Here is an 18,176-nt window from a genome sequence, read left to right on the forward strand (position 1 = left end):
GGGCTGCTCAGCAGCAGGGTGACCGTTTGCCTGTGCCTGTGCCTCCCATGCTGACCTGTCTCCACTGGGCCCCCAGGAAAGAGGGGCACAGGAGAGACCCTGCTTCCTTCAAGCCTGTTTCCAAAGAGGCTCTTCCAGCCAACATTAACACAGTTTGCTTTACTTCCCAGCATGGCCCGGGGCAGAAAGCAACATCTGGACCTAATAAAAAGGCTGCCCTCCCCCCAAAGAGACCCAAAAGCAACCTCTGCTATTTGGTTTCCCACCTCTGCTATTTGGTTTCTTCTTCACCAGTGGATGGAGGAGGCAGCTCCGGCTCAGGGGTTGTTGCTGGTCTGAAAGGGAGAGGATGCTCCAGCAGCCTGTGGAGACTGGTAGCTGGAAAGTGGATCCAGCAAGGTGAGGTTATGTGGGTTTCACAGCTAAGGAGCCAGCAATGATTGAACTGGTTGCAACTTCTCGTCGGGGTGTAGAGTTGAGGTATAAAGATTTGTTCTTCCCTTGAACAGAATGGCGCTCTTTTTCGGTTCCAAAAACATGAAAGCTGGAGATGGCCCTAAGCCAAGGCCCAGGATTAACATCCCCGTGGGGAAAAGCTCTGCTTTGGTCCAACTGGAATGCAGATCCAGAGCTGGCACCCATCTTCAGGCACTCACCGGCCAGGCTCCTCGTGTCTGACCTCTGGCAGCTGCTTTGCTTTCTGGAAAGGGCTCAGGATGAAACAGCAGCAGAAAATACTCCTGGATCCTGGGCAGAGCTGGATCAGGATTGCACAGCTGAAGTCTGGCCTTTTGCAAACAAACACCCATTAGTGGAGCCCAAACCTCTTCAGAGCCCACATCTCACCGGAGCCGATTCGGAGCCCATCACGCCGCACCTGCTGGCAGCTGCTCTGAGCAGGGTTTGAGGAATGTGTTGGATGAGGATGGAGTGTCTTCAAGAGCAACCTTCCGGATGGTGTTGCTCTGCTTTTTGCTCTTCATGAAACCTCCTCTTCCCCCCATGCCACCGGAGGCAGGAGAGCTGACCAGCAGCCCACCAGCTGCCCCTCTCTTGCAGGCACCGCGTTTTCTGCAAATTCCGACCTGCAGCCTGTGGAGTTACTGATTTTGGCTGGGGCTGCACACCCATGGGTGAGACCTCAGCCCGGCTCCCTGGGGCTTCTGCTTCCTCCATGGGTTCCTCACCCTCTGCTCAGGAGCACTGGGGGCTGCTGTGGCAATTACTAATGACAACGCGACATACACCATTGCTAGCATGGCCAGACCTTGCAGCTAGTGAGATCCGTCTGTCCTATCCCCTGGCATTGCTTCAGTAAATACTGCAACAGAGTTTTCTCTGGGCTGAACATGCATCTAGTCATCAAAGAGATTGCAAATGACTAATAAATATGTAAAAAAGTCAGGGGGGCAGCAAAAATTTCTGGACCAAGATCAATCTTTACTGACAACTGCTGCTTTTTCTAAGTGAAAGTACCCTGCAGAGTTTAAAACGGCATCCGACTTCAAAGCAGAGCGCGCTCCAGATGGAGTTTACCATCATTGCTAACACCCTGTGCTTCGTCAGGTTACGTGCATTTACAGAGAGAGACATTCAGATTATTCCCAAAGAAGGGAAACACGCTGGCCCTCTTAGACTCCAAACGATGTGTGACCAATGCTCTCTCCACAACGTAGGTGGCAAAATTGATCTCCAGGGCGGCCTCCCGAGCACCGCGGGCCGTTTCTGCCGTTGCAAGGGTCAACAAGAAGAAAGTCTCACCTGTCGGGGGTTCCACCAGGGTTGCTGTGTCCAGACACCCTCCCATGCCCCTGGCACAGCATCGCTGCTGCGCCAGCAGGACCGAGCCCATGGGGCCAGCAAGGCTGGGCAGGCAGAGCTGGACGGAGCCTGCTTGGCACTAGAGCTCCACTCTGTGAAGCAAGACCCAGAAAATGGCGTGTTTGCAGCACAAGGATTATACCTTTCAGATCAGTTTCCATAGGTTTTCTGTCTAGGGCCCACAGGCAGACACCCTCCCTGCCATGCATTTTGCAGTGGTGGCTTTGGACACCCTGGTGCCACCATGGGAAGGGGCCTGCAGCATCCCCCATACAGGGGCTGCCGAGGCTTTCACCTCCCCAAGCCCCCCTGCATCCCCATTCGGTGATTCCTCCTCACAATGGCTGAAACAACAGCAGCTCCAGGCTGGAGAACTGTGCGTCCAGGGATTTTATTTCAGGAGCATTTCTGCAAAGCTGTGTTGGGTTGTTGTTTGTTTGTTTGTGCACCAGCCCACGAGCTCCTCTGAGAGCCCTTGCGCTTCACTAGTGCCAGCACCAACCTCAGCTCACTCCAGACACAACTGCTCCCACCTCCTGTTGGTGGCGAGTGATTTATTACCACTCTGCTGCCTGAAGTCCTCACAAATACTAATTTTGGTAATTACAGGATGCCAAAAAAGAGAGGATAAATAAACCTGACAATTAATTCACTGTTACCCCCCCACACACACATGCAGTGATGATTGTTCCCAAGTTTCTTACAGACCCAACACTTCCCAGATGGGCATGCAAGCCAGGCAAAACACCCCTGCTTCTGCCCAGCGCCCTTCAGTGTCCCAGCACTGATAAGAGCCAGGCATTCCATCAAAAGCCGCTCCGTTTTCCTTCCAAGTTACTCGCCAGCCTAGAACGTCTCATCTGCTGCCAAGATCAGCTCTTTAGCCCTCTGCATCATTATCAGAGGATATATAATTTCATGGCAAATCACAAGAACTGTCAAATGACCAGTTGGATTGCAGTTGTTGGGAGAATATAAAATGCTTCCTGCCGTCAGGAACCCAGGAACGGTTACCAGCTTTCCTGGCCAAAGGCACATCTGACCCACCAAGCTGCTTAGCTGAAGAGCTGCTGCTCTGCTGGGGGCTGCTGTGCAGGGACCACGAGCTGACATTCTGGGGCTGGGTGCTAGCCACACATGGCTTTTGTATCCTGTGTGTGTTTGGTACCCTTTTCAGTTTTTAATCTTACCCTGCTCATCGCTGGGTACCACAGCTACATCCCTCTCCCCCCCCCTGTCACCCGCAGGGCACACGCAGCCTGTAGGAGGATGCTGAAGCCCAACGCACAGTGCCCTGGCTCACGCAGCAAGGAAAACCCCAGGCTTGTGCTCCTCAACTAGCCTAGCTAGAAAACCTTCCTCTTGCTTTAATTCTTTCCAAAAGAGAAAAAAAGAAATTCCCTATAAGCCTAACCAAACACCAGTTCATCACCAGAAGGTGGCAAGGCTCCTGCACCTTCTTGCTGCCTCTGTCCAGGGCAAAAGCATCGGGGACTATCTTCCATCTTCACTTCCCCCTTCAAACCCCCCGTCTGCCACTCAGTCATGATACGACTAAATCTGGACTTCTGACTTTTTTTTTTTATTGCTGGTTTTTGAAGCCATCTGCTTTTGTCCCGTTTCATTTCCGTCTCTTTACATAAGAGCTTTTAAGAAGACCTAAAGTTTTCCATCATTAAATCGTTAAGTGTTGGCCTTGAGTTTAGAGTGTTCCCACCTTCTGTTTCTTCAGCATCAGTATGAATTACTGACCAGGGCTACTGCCGTCAGCCCTTGTCAGCATTTAAATCCTGATGCGAGAAGCTGAACAGCTTGGCTTCTGTTTGTACTATTTATTAACTTGTTCTAATTGCCTTCAGAGCGGCAAAAGCCTTTCCAAGAAGGATTTCAGCAAAATCGCTGGCCTCAGAGATCTTTATATTGATGTCTAAGAGCCAGCAGGGATCTACCTAGTGCAGTGCCATGGGAGCTGGAGGAGCATGCAGAGGCAGGAGGAGACAGGTTTGGTCAGTGTGGGTACATACCTGGAGGGGGTTCAGATGGCATCTGGGTGATCCAGAGGACCTAAGGTGATCCTTCAGCAACACAGAGGCAGGAACCTTTTGGGCATGCCCTGGACGGACACGCTAGTCATACGGCACCAGGGAGCCTTCCTCCAGGTGCTGCTGTAACTCGGGCGAAGGTGACCACCTGAAATGCCAAGCCAGCAGAAGGCAGGGATACACCCCAACAGCAACACTCATCGCTGCTCTCAGGAACACACCATTTGTTTAAAATCCATTTCTGAGCCCCAAGAAAGGCAGCAGAAGGCCCCCAAGTGCAAACCCAACTGACAGAGCCCTTCAAGGAACTAAATTTGATATAGTCACCCAATTTGCCCTTACCCAGAGCCATACCCCTCACCTTACCATCCCTCTTTCATCACTTGCCCTGTGAAATGCCCCCCCATGCACACCCCAGGGCAGTGGTAAGAGCTCCTCAGCCTTGGGGGGGCAGCCCCGTGGGTGCAGAGGCAGCGGGGGGGGACACCTGGGGACTGACAGGTCCCAGCCCTGCCAAAGTCAACTGTGCCCCATGGGGCAGGTGTCAGAGGTAAAGCAATTCAGACCTGCAAATAGATACCAGGGCTTCTGTTTCAGGTCTTAATTAGTGGCTAATTAGCCTCCCCAATAATTTCCTGCAGGGCTTGTGAGGGATTATCCATTACCAGAATAGCTAGTTCTTAATTATTTTTTAAAAATTCCATTAAAATTCAATTTTTAAATTCAATCAGAGTTGAACAATGTTTTCCTTGGCTGCTAGTCAAAGAGCAACGATGCCAAGGTGGCCTCCAGCATCACCCCTGCTCGATGCTGGCAGGGATGCAGGTATCTGCTTTGGGGGGATCTAGCTAAGGGGTGCACAGTCCCACAGCCATCCTTGGGTGCCACCAGCCTCCTCTAGTGTCTGCCATCCCTGGGGACCAGGGTACCCCAGCCCTCGCCCCCCCAGGCCCAGGTAAAAGCACCTGAAGAGCTTTGAGAAGCCGTTTCGGGAGGGTTCAAAGGGGGGTTTGTGTTTCTGCTACGAGAAAGGCAACAAAACCAGTCTGGGTGTGAGGGGGTGGGAAGCAGCAGCCTTGGCAGTGGGATGCAGCTGGATGGCGTCAGCACTGCCAGGAAGGAATGGGGTGGGGGTGTTTGATTTCTGGGGAGCTGTGGGCAGGATGGAGCTTGACCGTGTTAAAAGAAAATAGTAATAATGATGATACTAAGAATATCGTAAAAATTAAAAATAAACCCAATACAAATAAAAGTTTATAAAAATCAAATAAACATGAAAATAAATGGAGAGAAGCAATCACTCCTGTGAGAGCGGCTGTGCAAGGCATTTCATGCCAGAGGGATGCACTGGTACTGGTGGGGGGAAGGCATGTGCACCCCAAAAGGGAGGCAAAGGGCACTGATGGGGTGACACACGCCTCTGGGGTTGGGGCTGCTGCCCCACAACCTACCAGACCTTTTCAGGTCCCTGCGAAGGAGGATCCTCCCAGCTCAGCAATAATAATGTGCTTAAATAGCTCCTGTCAGCGCGGGGGTGGGAGCTCTGTCTGCAGATGAGGAACCCAGGGCAGTGGCGGGGGGCTGCAGGCCGAGCACCGATCCCCCAGGCCTTCCAGTGGGGTGGGATGTCCCGTCGCGGTTCAGCCAGCACACTGCCCCCTCACCGGGGTCCTCCCCGCAGCCCCATCCCCACGGGCGCCGCAGGAGGATCCCAGCACCCCACCACCTCCACCGGCTGCCCCACACCTCAGGGTGCTTGCCATGCTCTGAGGGTGCACAGCACCGCTGCCGCCCACCCTTTGCCCCCCACCTGAGCCCATTTTACCTTGGGACACCCCCACCAGTGCCGGGGTCCCCAGCCCACCCCTCAGCCCCTCGCCATAGCCAGCCCTACCTGGACTCATGCGTTTTGCTCCCAAATAAGCTTTTTGGTTTGGGTTGGTTTGTTTGCTTTTTTTTATTATTTAACCAGTAAGGCAATGTTAGGACACTGCCACCCACGCCGCTTGCCGGTGGGCATGCCGAGCAAAATAAACAGTGAACAAACCCCTTCACCTTGAGTAGAAGACCCCCACCCCTCCAGAGCAAGCTGTGGAAATATTTACACCTGTGGTTTCTCTGTATAGCCCCAGCTATCACACAGCTCACTTCCAAACAGCTATGCACAGGTTGTTGTACAAAAGATAGATATTTCACCCAGTACAGTTCAAGCGATAAATTGTCCAATAATTTGCCTGTTTGTACAAGTTACAAAGCTGGCCAACATCAACTTTTAAACTTGGGTGTTTTGTTGGTTATTTTCTAATAGTTTAATGTGACTTTCTGCTGGATTGCACAACCACGGCTGGCAGCACTAGGAAGGGCTGGTGGGGAGGGGCATGAGGGCCAGAGTGGGGCAGGACAGGAGCATCATGACGTGCAGGAGCAGCAGCTCCCCCTTTCCCAAAACCACGCTACCCCCAGGCCACCTGTGAGCAGGGAAATGGGGGGGCTGCCCCACAGAAGAACCCTGGGGCCAGGCACATCCCCACTGAGCAGCTACGAGCCCCCTGCCCGGCACACCGCTAACTCATTGATTTGACCCAAATTAATTAATCTGCAGCAGGAGGATGCTCCCTGCTCCAGCACCCTGGCAAGAGCAGCTCAGGGTTCCCGGACAGGAGCTGCTGCTGACCCGTGTCCCCCCGCCCTGTGTCCCCTTGTCCCTACTGCTCAGGGATGCGCTGGGGGATGGGTGGCTGCAGGAGGGTCTGTGTGGGGGAGGGTGTGCGTGGGGACACTAGATGGTGGAGACGAAAGGCAGAAAGCACCAAAAGTGAGCCATGCCGTGGCCATCTGTGGGCTGAGCCCTCTGCAAGGGGGATTCCCAAGCGGAGGATCCCACCGGAGCAAAACCCACGTGTGTCCCAGTCACGGCCAATCTCAGACACCCCTGGGCTGCTCCCCTCCAGCCCCCAGCCTCCGGCAGGCTGTCCTGGTGTGACGGGGACACACAGCACAGCCAGGGCCCAAGCTCTGGAAGCATCAGCAAGGTGTCCTGCTCCCCACTCCAGAAACGATCCCAAAGGATCCCACCGAGCAGGGCTGTGAGGCTGCCGGAGCCTCGCAGCGGCTGGGGGTCACCAGCACCTCCCCATCCTGCAAACACCACTCTGCCCAGAAGGTGGTGGGTAACATCTGCCCACCCACCCACTCACCAGCACCGAGCCACAGACCCCAGAAGGACTAAACCAACCTCAGAAACATCTGAAAGCTCTTTCGGATGCCCTCATGCACAGCCCCTGGCAGCGGCTGCGCCCTGGGGGTCCTGGCCAGCTCCGACCCCTCGCCCTGCACACACAGACATGGTAGAGACAAGAAAAGAAGAGGAACGTGGCTCCGGGGTTAGCACCGAGGGCTGGGACAAGCTCTTCACCCTCCATCCCATGGCTTCAGGCGCCGGCCACATGGTGGATGAACGAGGACAACCCAACCCCGCGCCGATGATGGCGAGAAGGCGGCTCCACAGCTCCTGGCTGGATCCCGGGGCTCTTTCCGACGCCCCAGCACCTGGCCGCGCTCAGCCCGTGGGTCAGTGCAGGATGCCCACGCCGCGAGGAGCCCGACACCTGCATCCCCAGCACGCGGCAGGGCCGGGTACCACCGACACAGGCCACAGCTCCGTGTGCCAGCCCGGGGCAGCAGCCGGGTCCTGGCCCTTCTCTTGCCCCTCTCAGCCCAGCGGGGTCCCTGCCGGCAGAGCTCCACGGCACCTTCCACCAGCACCCGGCACCTTCCTGCACCTCTGCAGACACCAAAGCAGCACACAGTATTGCTACTGTGCCAAGTGGGAACTTTATTCTTTCTTGTGTTTCCCCCCCGCCCCCCCCCTATTTTTTCCCCAGTAGTTTAAGGAGGCGGCTTTGAAGATGGGTTGGATTTGGATTATTTTTTTTTTCCCCAGCAAAATCTGCAACACTTCAATAGCGTTACGCCCAGACATCAGCTCTGTTAGTTTTTACATCTCAGAGCCACAGAGACACCAGCAGCAATAACCTGGGAACGGAAAGACTTCCACATCGCTTGTGCATTGTCTCGGATTTTTTTTTCTTTAAAAAAGAAAAAAAAAAAGCACAACAGAAAAGACACAAACATTGATGAACATTAAAAACCTGTACATTGTAAAAAAACAAACAAACAAACCCCCCCCCCCCAAAAAAAAAAAAAGAAACAAACAACCAAACCCCAAACAAACAACAAACACCATCATTCTCTTGCTTTGAAATCAGAATCAACCTGGGAACGTTGCAGGGGGAAAAGAAAGATCCACCGGGAAGGTGACAGCACCGGCCTTGCCGCTGGAGCCATGTGTGGGATGCGAGGGCTGCCGGGGGGCTGTGGGGGCTGGCTGCCCCCCCCGCCACCGCCGAGGCAGAAAGTCTGTGCCGTGCTCTGGGTTCCTCTAGCGTATAGAATGCAAAGCATTTAATACATTTTTTTTTCCATTTTTTTTTTCCCCCCAGAGCGAGAAAGCAGAAGTGAATGAAAAAAAGTCTAATATTTTGTTCTTTAACCATGTAACTGCAGATATGAGCCAACATCATGGAATGAAAAAAATAACGTAAAGTAGAGCATTCGTGTGTATCACAAAAATACAATAAAAACTTTTTTTTTCTTTTTTTTTTTTTAAGTTTCCTGTGAACTCCCTGCCATGCTGGCCTTCTGCCCGCTCTGCCCCTGCACCCGGCCAGCTCGAAGGGCTCTGGAGAATCAATGTCTACAACCAGCAACAACAATTTCTGCTGAGTCAGCAAAGGTGTGTGGAACGGGGGGCCCTGCAACCATGGCAAGATTTTGTTTGGTTTTTTTGTGGGTTTTTTTTTAAGCTAAGTTCATACATTCTGACTTACAGATAACTTTGATGGATCGTTACCTTCTTTTTTTTCTTTTTTTTTTTTTAAAACCCTTCCATACAATGGACAAACGCATCAAAGCCTGCATGTAAGAACAGAACCTCTTTTACAGCATGTAATACTGTGTTTTGTTTAAGTCCTTCCTTGCGTAAAATATTGACAGAATTCACTGAAGGTATCAAAAATATACCCTGTAGACCAATACAATTTACAATTGCCTTTTCTCACCATTCAGAAAACAATGCACTTAAAGCAACCGAGCCCCTCCGTGGGCAGCGTGCGAGCCAGCCCGGGGACATCCCTGCCCGCCCCTCCTTCAGCCCGGGATCACTCCCACTGGAAGAGACCAGGATTTTTGTGGGTTTTTTTAAGAAACAGCTCCTCACTCCCTCCCCTGCCCGCTCATCCCAGCCACGTCCGACGTGTGTTGAGACCACCATGGGGCTGATCCGGCTTGCGATGTGGGTACGCCAGGCAACCAGCCCTGCGACCAGCTGCGGGGAACTAAACCGGGGCGTTTCATCCTGTCACTTCTTAAAACAGGTATTTTTTTTTTCCTCTCTCCTTTAACCCGCTCAAGGTTTTACATTTCTGTGGCACAGCCCCACGGGTGGGATGCAGGAGCATCCCACAGCCCCTGACCCGACTCCGTGGGACCACGCCGGCCCTGGGACGTGCATGCTCGGGGCACGCGGCCGCTGACGGTCCCTCCCGAGCGTGGGGGTCACTGCCCAGCCAGGCTGCCAGGATCGAAGATGGGTTCCTTGGGTTTTGTCTCGTTAAGGCTTTTTTCTTTTCTTTTTTTTCAGACCGAAGAGGATGCAGAAATTTCCAGATGTTGAGAAAGAAAAAAAAAAAAAACGCCAAACAAAAAACCAACAACAACAAAAAAAAAAGATACAGAACCCGTCCCCCCAAACTGTCTGGTTGGGAGGGGAAGGAAAGAAAGAAAAAGAAAAGGGAAAAATAAAATAGCTCTGCTCCTGCATCTTCGCTCGTGAGAGCCGGCGGGGCCGGGGCGGTGGGCGCTTGCCCTGGGCATCCCACTCGCTCCCTGCGCCCTGGGTTTGGTCGCCGTCTCCCTGCCCCTGGCTCGCTTCATTCACTGTCCGAAAGGGTTTCGTACTGGGAGCAGAGCAGGGGCTTGGGCTCCTCGTCCCAGGCATGGTGCTGGCTGCCGGGGGTCCCCTGCGGCACGGGGGCGGCGGGGGCTGCTGTCACCACCCCGCTGGGGAGCCGCATGGTGAGCGGGTTGTAGGGGAATGGCGTCGAACCTGCGTGGGGCAGAGGAAGCAGAGGGTCAGCGCCGGTGGCAGGGGGCTGCCCCCGTGAGCCCCCCTGCAGGGGTGGCACGGCTGCCGGGGGGGCACATGCCCCCAGCCCTACCTGCGGACGAGGGCCTGTCCTCCCAGACACGGTTGGTGAGGGGCGTCCGCCGGTTGCAGTCCCCCTCCGAGTGCACCGAGGAGACGGAGGGCGGCCGCTCACCCGACGACAGACCCGGCGCCGGCGACTTGGCCTTGCGGCTGTTGGGTCTGGCCGCCATCTTTGGCTTGCCCCCTCCTCCTGCAAAGAGAAGCACCCGCTTGTCACCCATCTCATTGTGGCAGGGCTCAGGGGGGTGGGGAGGGGGGCGGGCAGCCAGCACTTCACTCTTAACAGCTTGCAAAAAAATGGCTGGTGGCAGGAGAAAAGCCCACCCAGGGGCCGATGGCACCGCAGCGGGGAAGGGTGATGGGGCGCGGGTGGCCAGGGGTCTCTGTCCCCCCCTGTGCTGCTCTCCGTGTTGTGGGTTGACGCTACCATCCGTCCCGCGGAGCGGAGCAGGGGCAGGAGCAGCCACATGGCTTTGGCCAGGCTGTTTCCCTGCTGGGTCCGCTCCCGAGCCAGCTCGCAGCTCAGCCCATGAACACGGCTCCCAGGACGGGAGCATCATTCTGCACAGGGGCCCCCAGGAGCTACGTGGGTGCTGGAGCCCTGCACGCATTCCCCATTCCCGTGGTCTACGTGGCCAAAACAGTCTTTAATCCGTTCTTACAGGAAAATTCCAGATGAAGTTTAGCCAGTTTTTAGAAGGTTTGAAGCCCCAAGGGGCTCTGCTGGGGAGGTTAGCCTGGCTAAACCGGGGGGAGCTCCCAAAGCGGGAGGGATGGATGGGCTCTGCATCCCACCCTGCCTGCCCAGGCAGCCTCTGCCGGGCATGGGGAAGCATGGCTGGAACAAGCTGCTGGTTTCATGCAGGAGCCAGAAAAGCTTTTCTGCAACAAGCTGAAGAGCACCTGCTCTGAGATGACCCGGAGGAAGGTGCAAGTGCATCCCCAGGACCCTGCTCCTCGACTTCGGGGGCTCTGCGCCCACATTGCCAATGGTAACCCCCGGCGCCAGCTGCTGGGGTCTGCACAGGGCGCTTGCAAGAGGCAGCCCACCCTTTGCAGGCATGCGGGGCACAAGATGCTCTCCCCCATCCATCCCTGGTCCCCCCCCCCTCTTCCTTAACTGGGGATCTGCAAGAACAACCCTCCCAACTGGGCTCAAGCCTCCCCTGAATCCGAGCAGACCCCACTGCAGTGCCCAGATGGCTCTGTGAGCCCTGCCGGGGCCGTCAGGCTGCTCCCCCCAGCTCTGCTCTCTGAAGCCATCTCCTCTCCATCGCTTTTAGATCCCTTACGCTCTTGCTCCAGGCACTCCCAGGTCCCCACCAGCCCTCTGAGCCCCAGGCTGGAGCCTGCCCCGACCCCCTCTGAGAGCAGGGTGGGGAGGGAAACGCCGCCCTGTGCCACATCCCCCCACACCAGCCCTTCTCAGCCTCTTCCCCTAGTTCGGAAGCAATGATCCCCCCCGGGGTTTACACAGTTTGGGGTGGCTATTTAAGTTCATGGCTATGATGGCTTTATGGGTGTGGGGTTTTTCCCCCAATAAATCTTTTCATGGTGTTCAAAAAGAAGAAAAAAAAAAAGGAGATATTAAAACCCAACAAAGGGGGAAAGGAGCACAGTCAGTGGTTTAGAAAAAGCAACAGCACCTTCTGAGACTATTAAATTAACATCAAACAAGACCAGGATTAATCAGCAGATTCACAAAGCTCGAAGCTGGGGGAGGGAGGGGAGAAGAGAAAACCAAAATGAACAAAAATGGGGGTGGGGGGAATAAATCCACCCACAAAAGGGGAAATGTAAAGGCTGAGAATTAATAACACAGAGAGAGCGAAGGTGGAGAGGGCTGCAGACCTGGCAAGGAGCGCACGTCCTCGTTTCGTCCATCAGCAGGAGTTATGGGCATAGCAGCGGGCAGGCTTGCACTGGCATTCAGAGAGTTAAAAGCATTGGCACTGAGAGGTGAGCGCTCTTCCCACTGCTCGTCATATTTACCCATTAGGGCTTTCCTAATTATTGCCTCCAACCCCATGTTGGTACTGGAATTCTCTTGGACCGACTGGCTCCTACAACTGATTAGCCCTGGGAGATACGGGAGAGGGAGGAGAGAGGGGACGGGAGATGGGGGGGAGCCAAATGAGAAGAAAGATGGGGGGACGGGGAAAAGGGGAGAAAGGAGACAAGGGAGAAGGGAAGAAACAAACAGTCAGCACATTCTCGCAAAGCAACAAACTTTGTCATCTTGTTCTTTAAAGCGCTGCGATGCACCCGTCCTCCTCCTCCCCGCTCCATCCCACCCCAGGGCTTGGCAGGGGCTGGTGGTGGGATGGGATGGGACTTACTCTGGGACTGGGGTTTCTGGGGTGCTACAGGCAGGCAGGGTTCCCTGGGGATGAGGGCTTGGAGGACTGCAGGGAGAAAGGGTTGTTACTGAGCCCCAGAGAGCAATTACGAGAAGGGGGTGGTGGGGTGGGCTGCGCTCCCAGCCCAGCCGGGCTCTGCAGGGGGGCAGGAGAGTCACCTGGCTGTGGGGTCCATAGGGATGCACACACAGATCAAAAGTCAGTGTGCCGGGGATCTGGAGGCGGGGGGGCAGTTTCCCATGGAGGAAAAGTCAGGGAAGGAAGAGGGAGCACCCCGCAAAACCATTAAGATGGGAAAGAGGTGGTTGATTTGGCCCTGGCAGAGGGGTGGCAAACGCAGGCAGCCCCGGGACGAGGGAGCTGCCTGGGGAGCTGCCTGCCTGGGGTCGGGCTACGCTGGGGAGAGGGGAGAGGCCTTTCATCCCTCCTCGTGCTCTTTGTAAGCCCTCTGCCCATCACCCCAGCCCGCTCCCCTCCTCCCGCAGGCCGGGTGCCCGCTGCGGACCGGAGCCCCCCGGGCTGAGCCGCGGCTGTGACAGGATGCAGAGGCGAAGTGGTGTCCCCGCGTGGGTGTGAGTCTCAAGCCATGCAGTTATGGTGCAGCACCGCACAGGGACCAGAGGGCACTAGGCTGAGCCACACCACCGTCATTCCCAGTGTGGCGGTTACAGGGAACAAGCAAGGGCAAAATACAGACACAAAAACAGCAGGCTGGCGAGGGGAGCCCAGCTGCAGCCCCCCGGCTCCTCCGCTCGCCCCATCCCAGAGGTGTTCACACTGGGATCGCTGCCCCTCTGCTTGGGAAGGGACGGATCCCGGCTTCCCTCGTCTTCCCTGCAAATGGGCAGGGTCCCTCCTGGTCGCCTCTGGCCAGACCCCCGCCCCCAGCTCCCTACACTCCGCCTTTACACCTCCCCCCGGCACAGCAGGAGCAGCTTCAACCAGGGGATGCTCACCCCCCCAAATTCCGTCTGCCGCAGACCCTCGCGTCCTGGCTGGCTGCACCCTCTCATCCCAGCTGCCAGCGTGAGCCGGCTCCTTCTCCCAACACATTCGCCCCGGCGAGCAGTGTCACGAGCAGTGTCACGAGTGGTGTCACACCACTGGTGGCCATGTCTCACCGCTGGTGGCCATGCCGGGCCCTCCTGCCACACACAGCCCTGGCCCACAGCACCACCTTGCCCTGGCTGCAGGAAAACTGCCGCTCCTCCTACTGAAAACTAACAACCTGAAGGCATTGCTGCTGTCGGAGAGCATTAATGCTTAATCATTTAAATATCAATTAGTACTCCTCGATGGGGGTTCATGTCATTCGTTCGCGAGCCCACCTGGGCATTGCTGCGGCCGGTGGCAACAGCCCCACAGCCTTCACGGGGTCTCTCTCCCTCGGGCTGGTCTCTGTGATCTCTGTCCTGTGCAGGGAAGCCCACAGCAGCCACCGGCCCCCTGGGGCTGCTTCCCACCCCTCCTGGCCAAAATCCCTCCCCTAAGCTGCTCCCTCCCCTCCTTTCCCAGCTGGGCTGAAAGCCATGGGCCCAGCAGAGCTGGGGAGGGGGCAGTGCCCCTGGGGAAGATCCTAAACTGGCATTTCAGCTCCTGTGTGGTCGTCCTTGGGCTCAGCACGGTACGTACATCCCCATGGGTGCCTGGGGACCATCCTGAGCCCTTCCCGGCACCCTTTCACCCTGAGAGCAGGGGGGCAATCTGGGGGCTGGGGTCCAGCCCTGGCTGTTAGCCAGCAAGCCCCCAGTTAGGCAGGCTGGCAGGTTAATGCTGGTTAAGGCTGGGGACTCACTGAAGCCCACCACAGCTGCCGGCAGCAGCACTCAGATACCACCAACCCAGACGGCTCCCCCAGAAGCGGGCTGTCACCCCGACACCCCTACCCGCGGCAGCTCCCCGCTCCACACTGCAGCGGTCCTGCCCGCGAAGCCCTTCCATAGGGCACCAGTGGCACCGTGCCAAGCCACCGGGTCAGCGCTCCCCCCAGCTCCTCAGCAACCTGAGTTGACCCAGGCTTGAAGCACCTGGAGGTCTGAGCGCGCTGCCAGCACCCCTGGGGCTCAGTACCCCTCCATCTCCCAGATAACGCATCCTCTGGGTGCTCAGCCCCCGCCAGCCTGCCCATTACCCACAGTGCCGGGCTGTAGGGTGCCACTCTCATCCCAGTTTGCTTTGGCAACCAGCTCCTGCTGTCTGCCCACCCCTTGCCGCTGCCCCCTGAGCCACCCACGGCCAACCACTGGCTCCGACCGAGCATGGGGTGCTCCCTCCCCAGAGAGTGGGGTGCTCCTTCCCCAGCGTGAGGTCCTCCTTGCCACAGTTTAACCCTCTGCTGGCATCAGAGCGCCAACCCCCTCTTGACTTTCACCCTCTCCTCAAACCCTGCCAAGCTTCCCGAGGAATTACCGCCCCGTCTCCAACTCGGCAGCAGGGAGTTACGGTGCATCCCGAGGCTCCAGCCTCCCAGCAGCTCTTACGCCAGGAAAAAAGGAGATGCTTAAATTTACCGAGTCTCCTGCTCTCCACGGCTGGAAGCCCTGCAGGGAATGAGGTACGGGACAGGTGTGTGGGAGAGTTACCTGCTCCGGTAATCGCCGGCATATTGAAAATCTCTGTCCCAGGCTGCCCAACATCTGGAGGAAAACAAAGAAGCTCTTCAGTACGGAGAGCAGTGTATGCAGGCTGGCCGGGGGAGGGACCTGCTGTGCCAGCCACGACCGCATCCCGCTGTCCCCATCACGGCACCTGGCCTGAGAGCAGCCCACCTCCCCTGGACACCGGAGTGGGCCGGCGGGTGCTGGTGGGCACCAGGAATTGGGTGCCATTGGGTGACCCGCAGTGGGCACACCTTGGCAGCTGGGAAAGGACAGGAAAGCAGAGCCCTGAGAGCCGGGGCGACAGCTTCATGGCTTCGTGCTTGGTGCTGACCCCCCTCCCTCCAGCCCCCCGTGCAGCCAAACCCTCCCTCCTGCCTACAGGATTTCCAAAGGCTCAAATCCCCACATCCAGGGAGTGAGGCTGGGCAGCGGGGAGGGAGAGGAGGAGGAGAAGAAATGTTAAATCAATATTTTCCCTTTTAGCTGAGCTGTTTGACTTGGATATCGCTTTTCTTAGAATAACAGAAATCCTCATCAAATAAGAGGCGTTTCCTATTTCTATATATTTTCCCTTGATAAGGGAAAGTGTGGAAGGTCACGGGGTTCAGGCACATGTCCCCAAAGGGGCATAACAATACTGTTGGTTCATGGTAACATCATCCAGGAGACGAGACAGCTCGGTCCCTCTTATCCGATGCAGCTGTTGTAAGATGGATTCAAATTGAATTACTATTGACTGTATAATGCTGGGCTAAATTAAATTATGATCCTATCTACTCTATTAGCGGTTAATGAATGAATGGGCTGAATTTCTAATATAAGCCAGCCTGGTTAGTTTTACAGAGCTATACCAATATTGATGTAGGGCTTAAAGTAACGTCGGGGGGAGATGCATCTCAAGGAGAGAGGATTCAGCTTGGCTGGCCATTCATTAAAATATCAATTGCTCTTAGGTCTCCTCCATGCTCAGCTCATCATTTCCTTCCTGTTGAGGTTATCTGGAGTGGATGGGATTGACAGCCCCAGAGCAAGGAGACACGGGGCTGGGAAGCCTCCCTTTGCCTCCCCTGCTGCACACAGCCCACTGCTGGCACCAGCACAGCTCAACCCAGGAAGCTTTAAGACCTCGCATTTCCCAAAAAAACCATGGCACGATGCAGAGAGAGCTGGCTGGGAGCTCCCAGCCCATCACACAGCAGCACCTATTCCCAAACCTCCTTTGCTTCATGTTCCTCGAAGCTTTTTTCCCCCTCCCTGGTGCCTGCATTCGCCACCCCACATGTCCTTACTGTACTCCGTCTCATTTTTGTTGGTTGTGCTGAGCTTCTTGATAATCTCCTGTTTCTTGGACTTCACCATGGCAGAGTTGCTCTCAGTCAGCTTGCTGAAGAAAGCTGGAGGCTGAGTGTTGTTTCCCGGGGACTTGGACCCCATCCTGCAAAGCAAAAGACCATCGGAAACTTCTGCAGCATCCAGTTCACAAAGTCCTACCTAGAGAGACCCTTCCCTTAGCCTAACTTCTCAGAATCAGCCTGAGGGCTCCCGAGATATTTGGGATCTCCAGCCTTTCCCCCTATTCCCTACCGGACACGCACCACACGGCGCTGACAAGCCCCTACAAACAGAGAGTGACCCGGGATGTGACATTGCTTTCGGCTGCAGGAAAAGCAGCCGGGGCTGGGGTGAGCGTGGGGCCAGGGGGAACATCCCCAGGCTGTCCCCACCATCCCCTTCCTTGGGTACCTCTGGTCTATCTGCTCGCCCTCACGGTACAGGATCGGGTACGTGGTGCTCTTGGCGTGATCCGATTCTCCCACGCCGTCTGGTGGAGACACCGGCTCGATACAGTTGTCCGACCCGGCCGAGCCTTTGCTCTGCTCCGGGGACCTGCAGAGCGATGGAGAGATGCAGGCGATGGAGAGATGCAAGTGATGGAGAGATGCAATCGGTTTATTGCAACGTCCTCTGTCTCTGCACAGCTTGGGGTCGGGAGGGGGAGAAGGACTGAAATAGCTTTTCCTACATCAGGGAAAAAAGCCAAACCCTCCACCCCCTGCGGGCTTACGGAGCGTTTTAACACAGGCCGGGGGGAAGAGCACAGCTTCGGGCATTTGCCTGCACTGCAGGCGTGCGGAGCAGGACCGAGCCCAGCGGTGGCCCACATTGCCAGGCGGTGGGCCAGCCAGCAGCTGCCCCAAGCAGGGCTGGCAGGACCAGTCCTGGGACTTGCAGGCTCAGTCGAAGTGTCCCGGGCTGGCAGGGAGACATCCCTGTGGAAGGCTGCAACGTTAACCCTTTGGGGACCAGGCTTTTGATTCTCCATCCTATTTGTGAAGGCAGTGGAGGGCAGCAGCACCGGCCACCTCCTGCCCACCTCGTCTGGGACCACACAGGGTCTCGTTGGTGGCAGGAGATGACTTTGGCGCTGGGGCAGCCCAGGGAGGACCGACACAGTCCCCCAGTGCCTGGGAGATGGTCAGGCTCGAGTCCATGAGGAATTCCTCATGGCGAGTTCTGGGAATTTACGTCTTTGTTCTTTCTGTGGTTTCTCTTCCCCCCCAACCCCCCGCAGTTTTTTTCATCACTGGGTGGCCAGGGCTGGGCTCTCTCCCCTAATGTCATAAAGCCAACTCTAGGACTAGGCAGAGCTGGGAAGAATAATCCCATTTATGACAAGGAGCCACCAGTGTGGAGACACTCCTCTTTCCTGGATTCAGCTGGGTCTCTGCCAGTGTTTGGGTGGGAGGACAGACCCCGTTCTCACATTTCCCATTTTTTCATTCCGTACAACAGCACTCAGACCTGCCTCGCGCTGATATCAGCGCAAGGATCTGAAAGTGACTTTAAAAGAAATACAGATGGTGCGTGAGATGGATGGTTGCAGTTGACAGGGCATGTGTCTAACAAGCTTCTGATTCACTAAGAAAGGCGAAGATAAAATTAACTTTGGACCAATGGAAAATGCGTTGTTTTGGGCTTTTTGGAACCATTTGTGGTCTGAAAAGTCACTGCGCCATGACCTACCACAGACTGAGGACAGTGACAGGACAAGAGGCAACAGGCACAAACCAGAACACGTGAAATT

At 55.8% G+C, this 18,176-nt stretch overlaps 1 protein-coding gene across 13 annotated transcripts in view; it reads right to left on the reverse strand.

Annotated features, from left to right (window-relative positions):
• Positions 1 to 7,725: 7,725 nt before the first annotated feature.
• NCOR2 (nuclear receptor corepressor 2) overlaps positions 7,726 to 18,176 on the reverse strand; it is a 253,710-nt gene continuing 243,259 nt past the window's right edge. For 9 of the 13 annotated variants that reach the window (XM_055794120.1, XM_055794118.1, XM_055794117.1 and 6 more), the window contains 6 exons: positions 16,835 to 16,978; positions 16,381 to 16,526; positions 15,074 to 15,127; positions 11,983 to 12,210; positions 10,142 to 10,321; positions 7,726 to 10,029 (listed from right to left, as the gene is read on the reverse strand). In XM_055794120.1, the coding sequence (XP_055650095.1) occupies positions 9,854 to 10,029; positions 10,142 to 10,321; positions 11,983 to 12,210; positions 15,074 to 15,127; positions 16,381 to 16,526; positions 16,835 to 16,978 (928 nt within the window). In that variant the 3' untranslated portion in view covers positions 7,726 to 9,853. The remainder of the gene's footprint in view (positions 10,030 to 10,141; positions 10,322 to 11,982; positions 12,211 to 15,073; positions 15,128 to 16,380; positions 16,527 to 16,834; positions 16,979 to 18,176) is intronic. The other 4 variants (XM_055794127.1, XM_055794126.1, XM_055794121.1 and 1 more) reach the window with 2 other exon arrangements.

Source organism: Falco peregrinus, chromosome 2, assembly GCF_023634155.1.
Source record: "Falco peregrinus isolate bFalPer1 chromosome 2, bFalPer1.pri, whole genome shotgun sequence".
Lineage (NCBI taxonomy): Eukaryota > Metazoa > Chordata > Aves > Falconiformes > Falconidae > Falco > Falco peregrinus.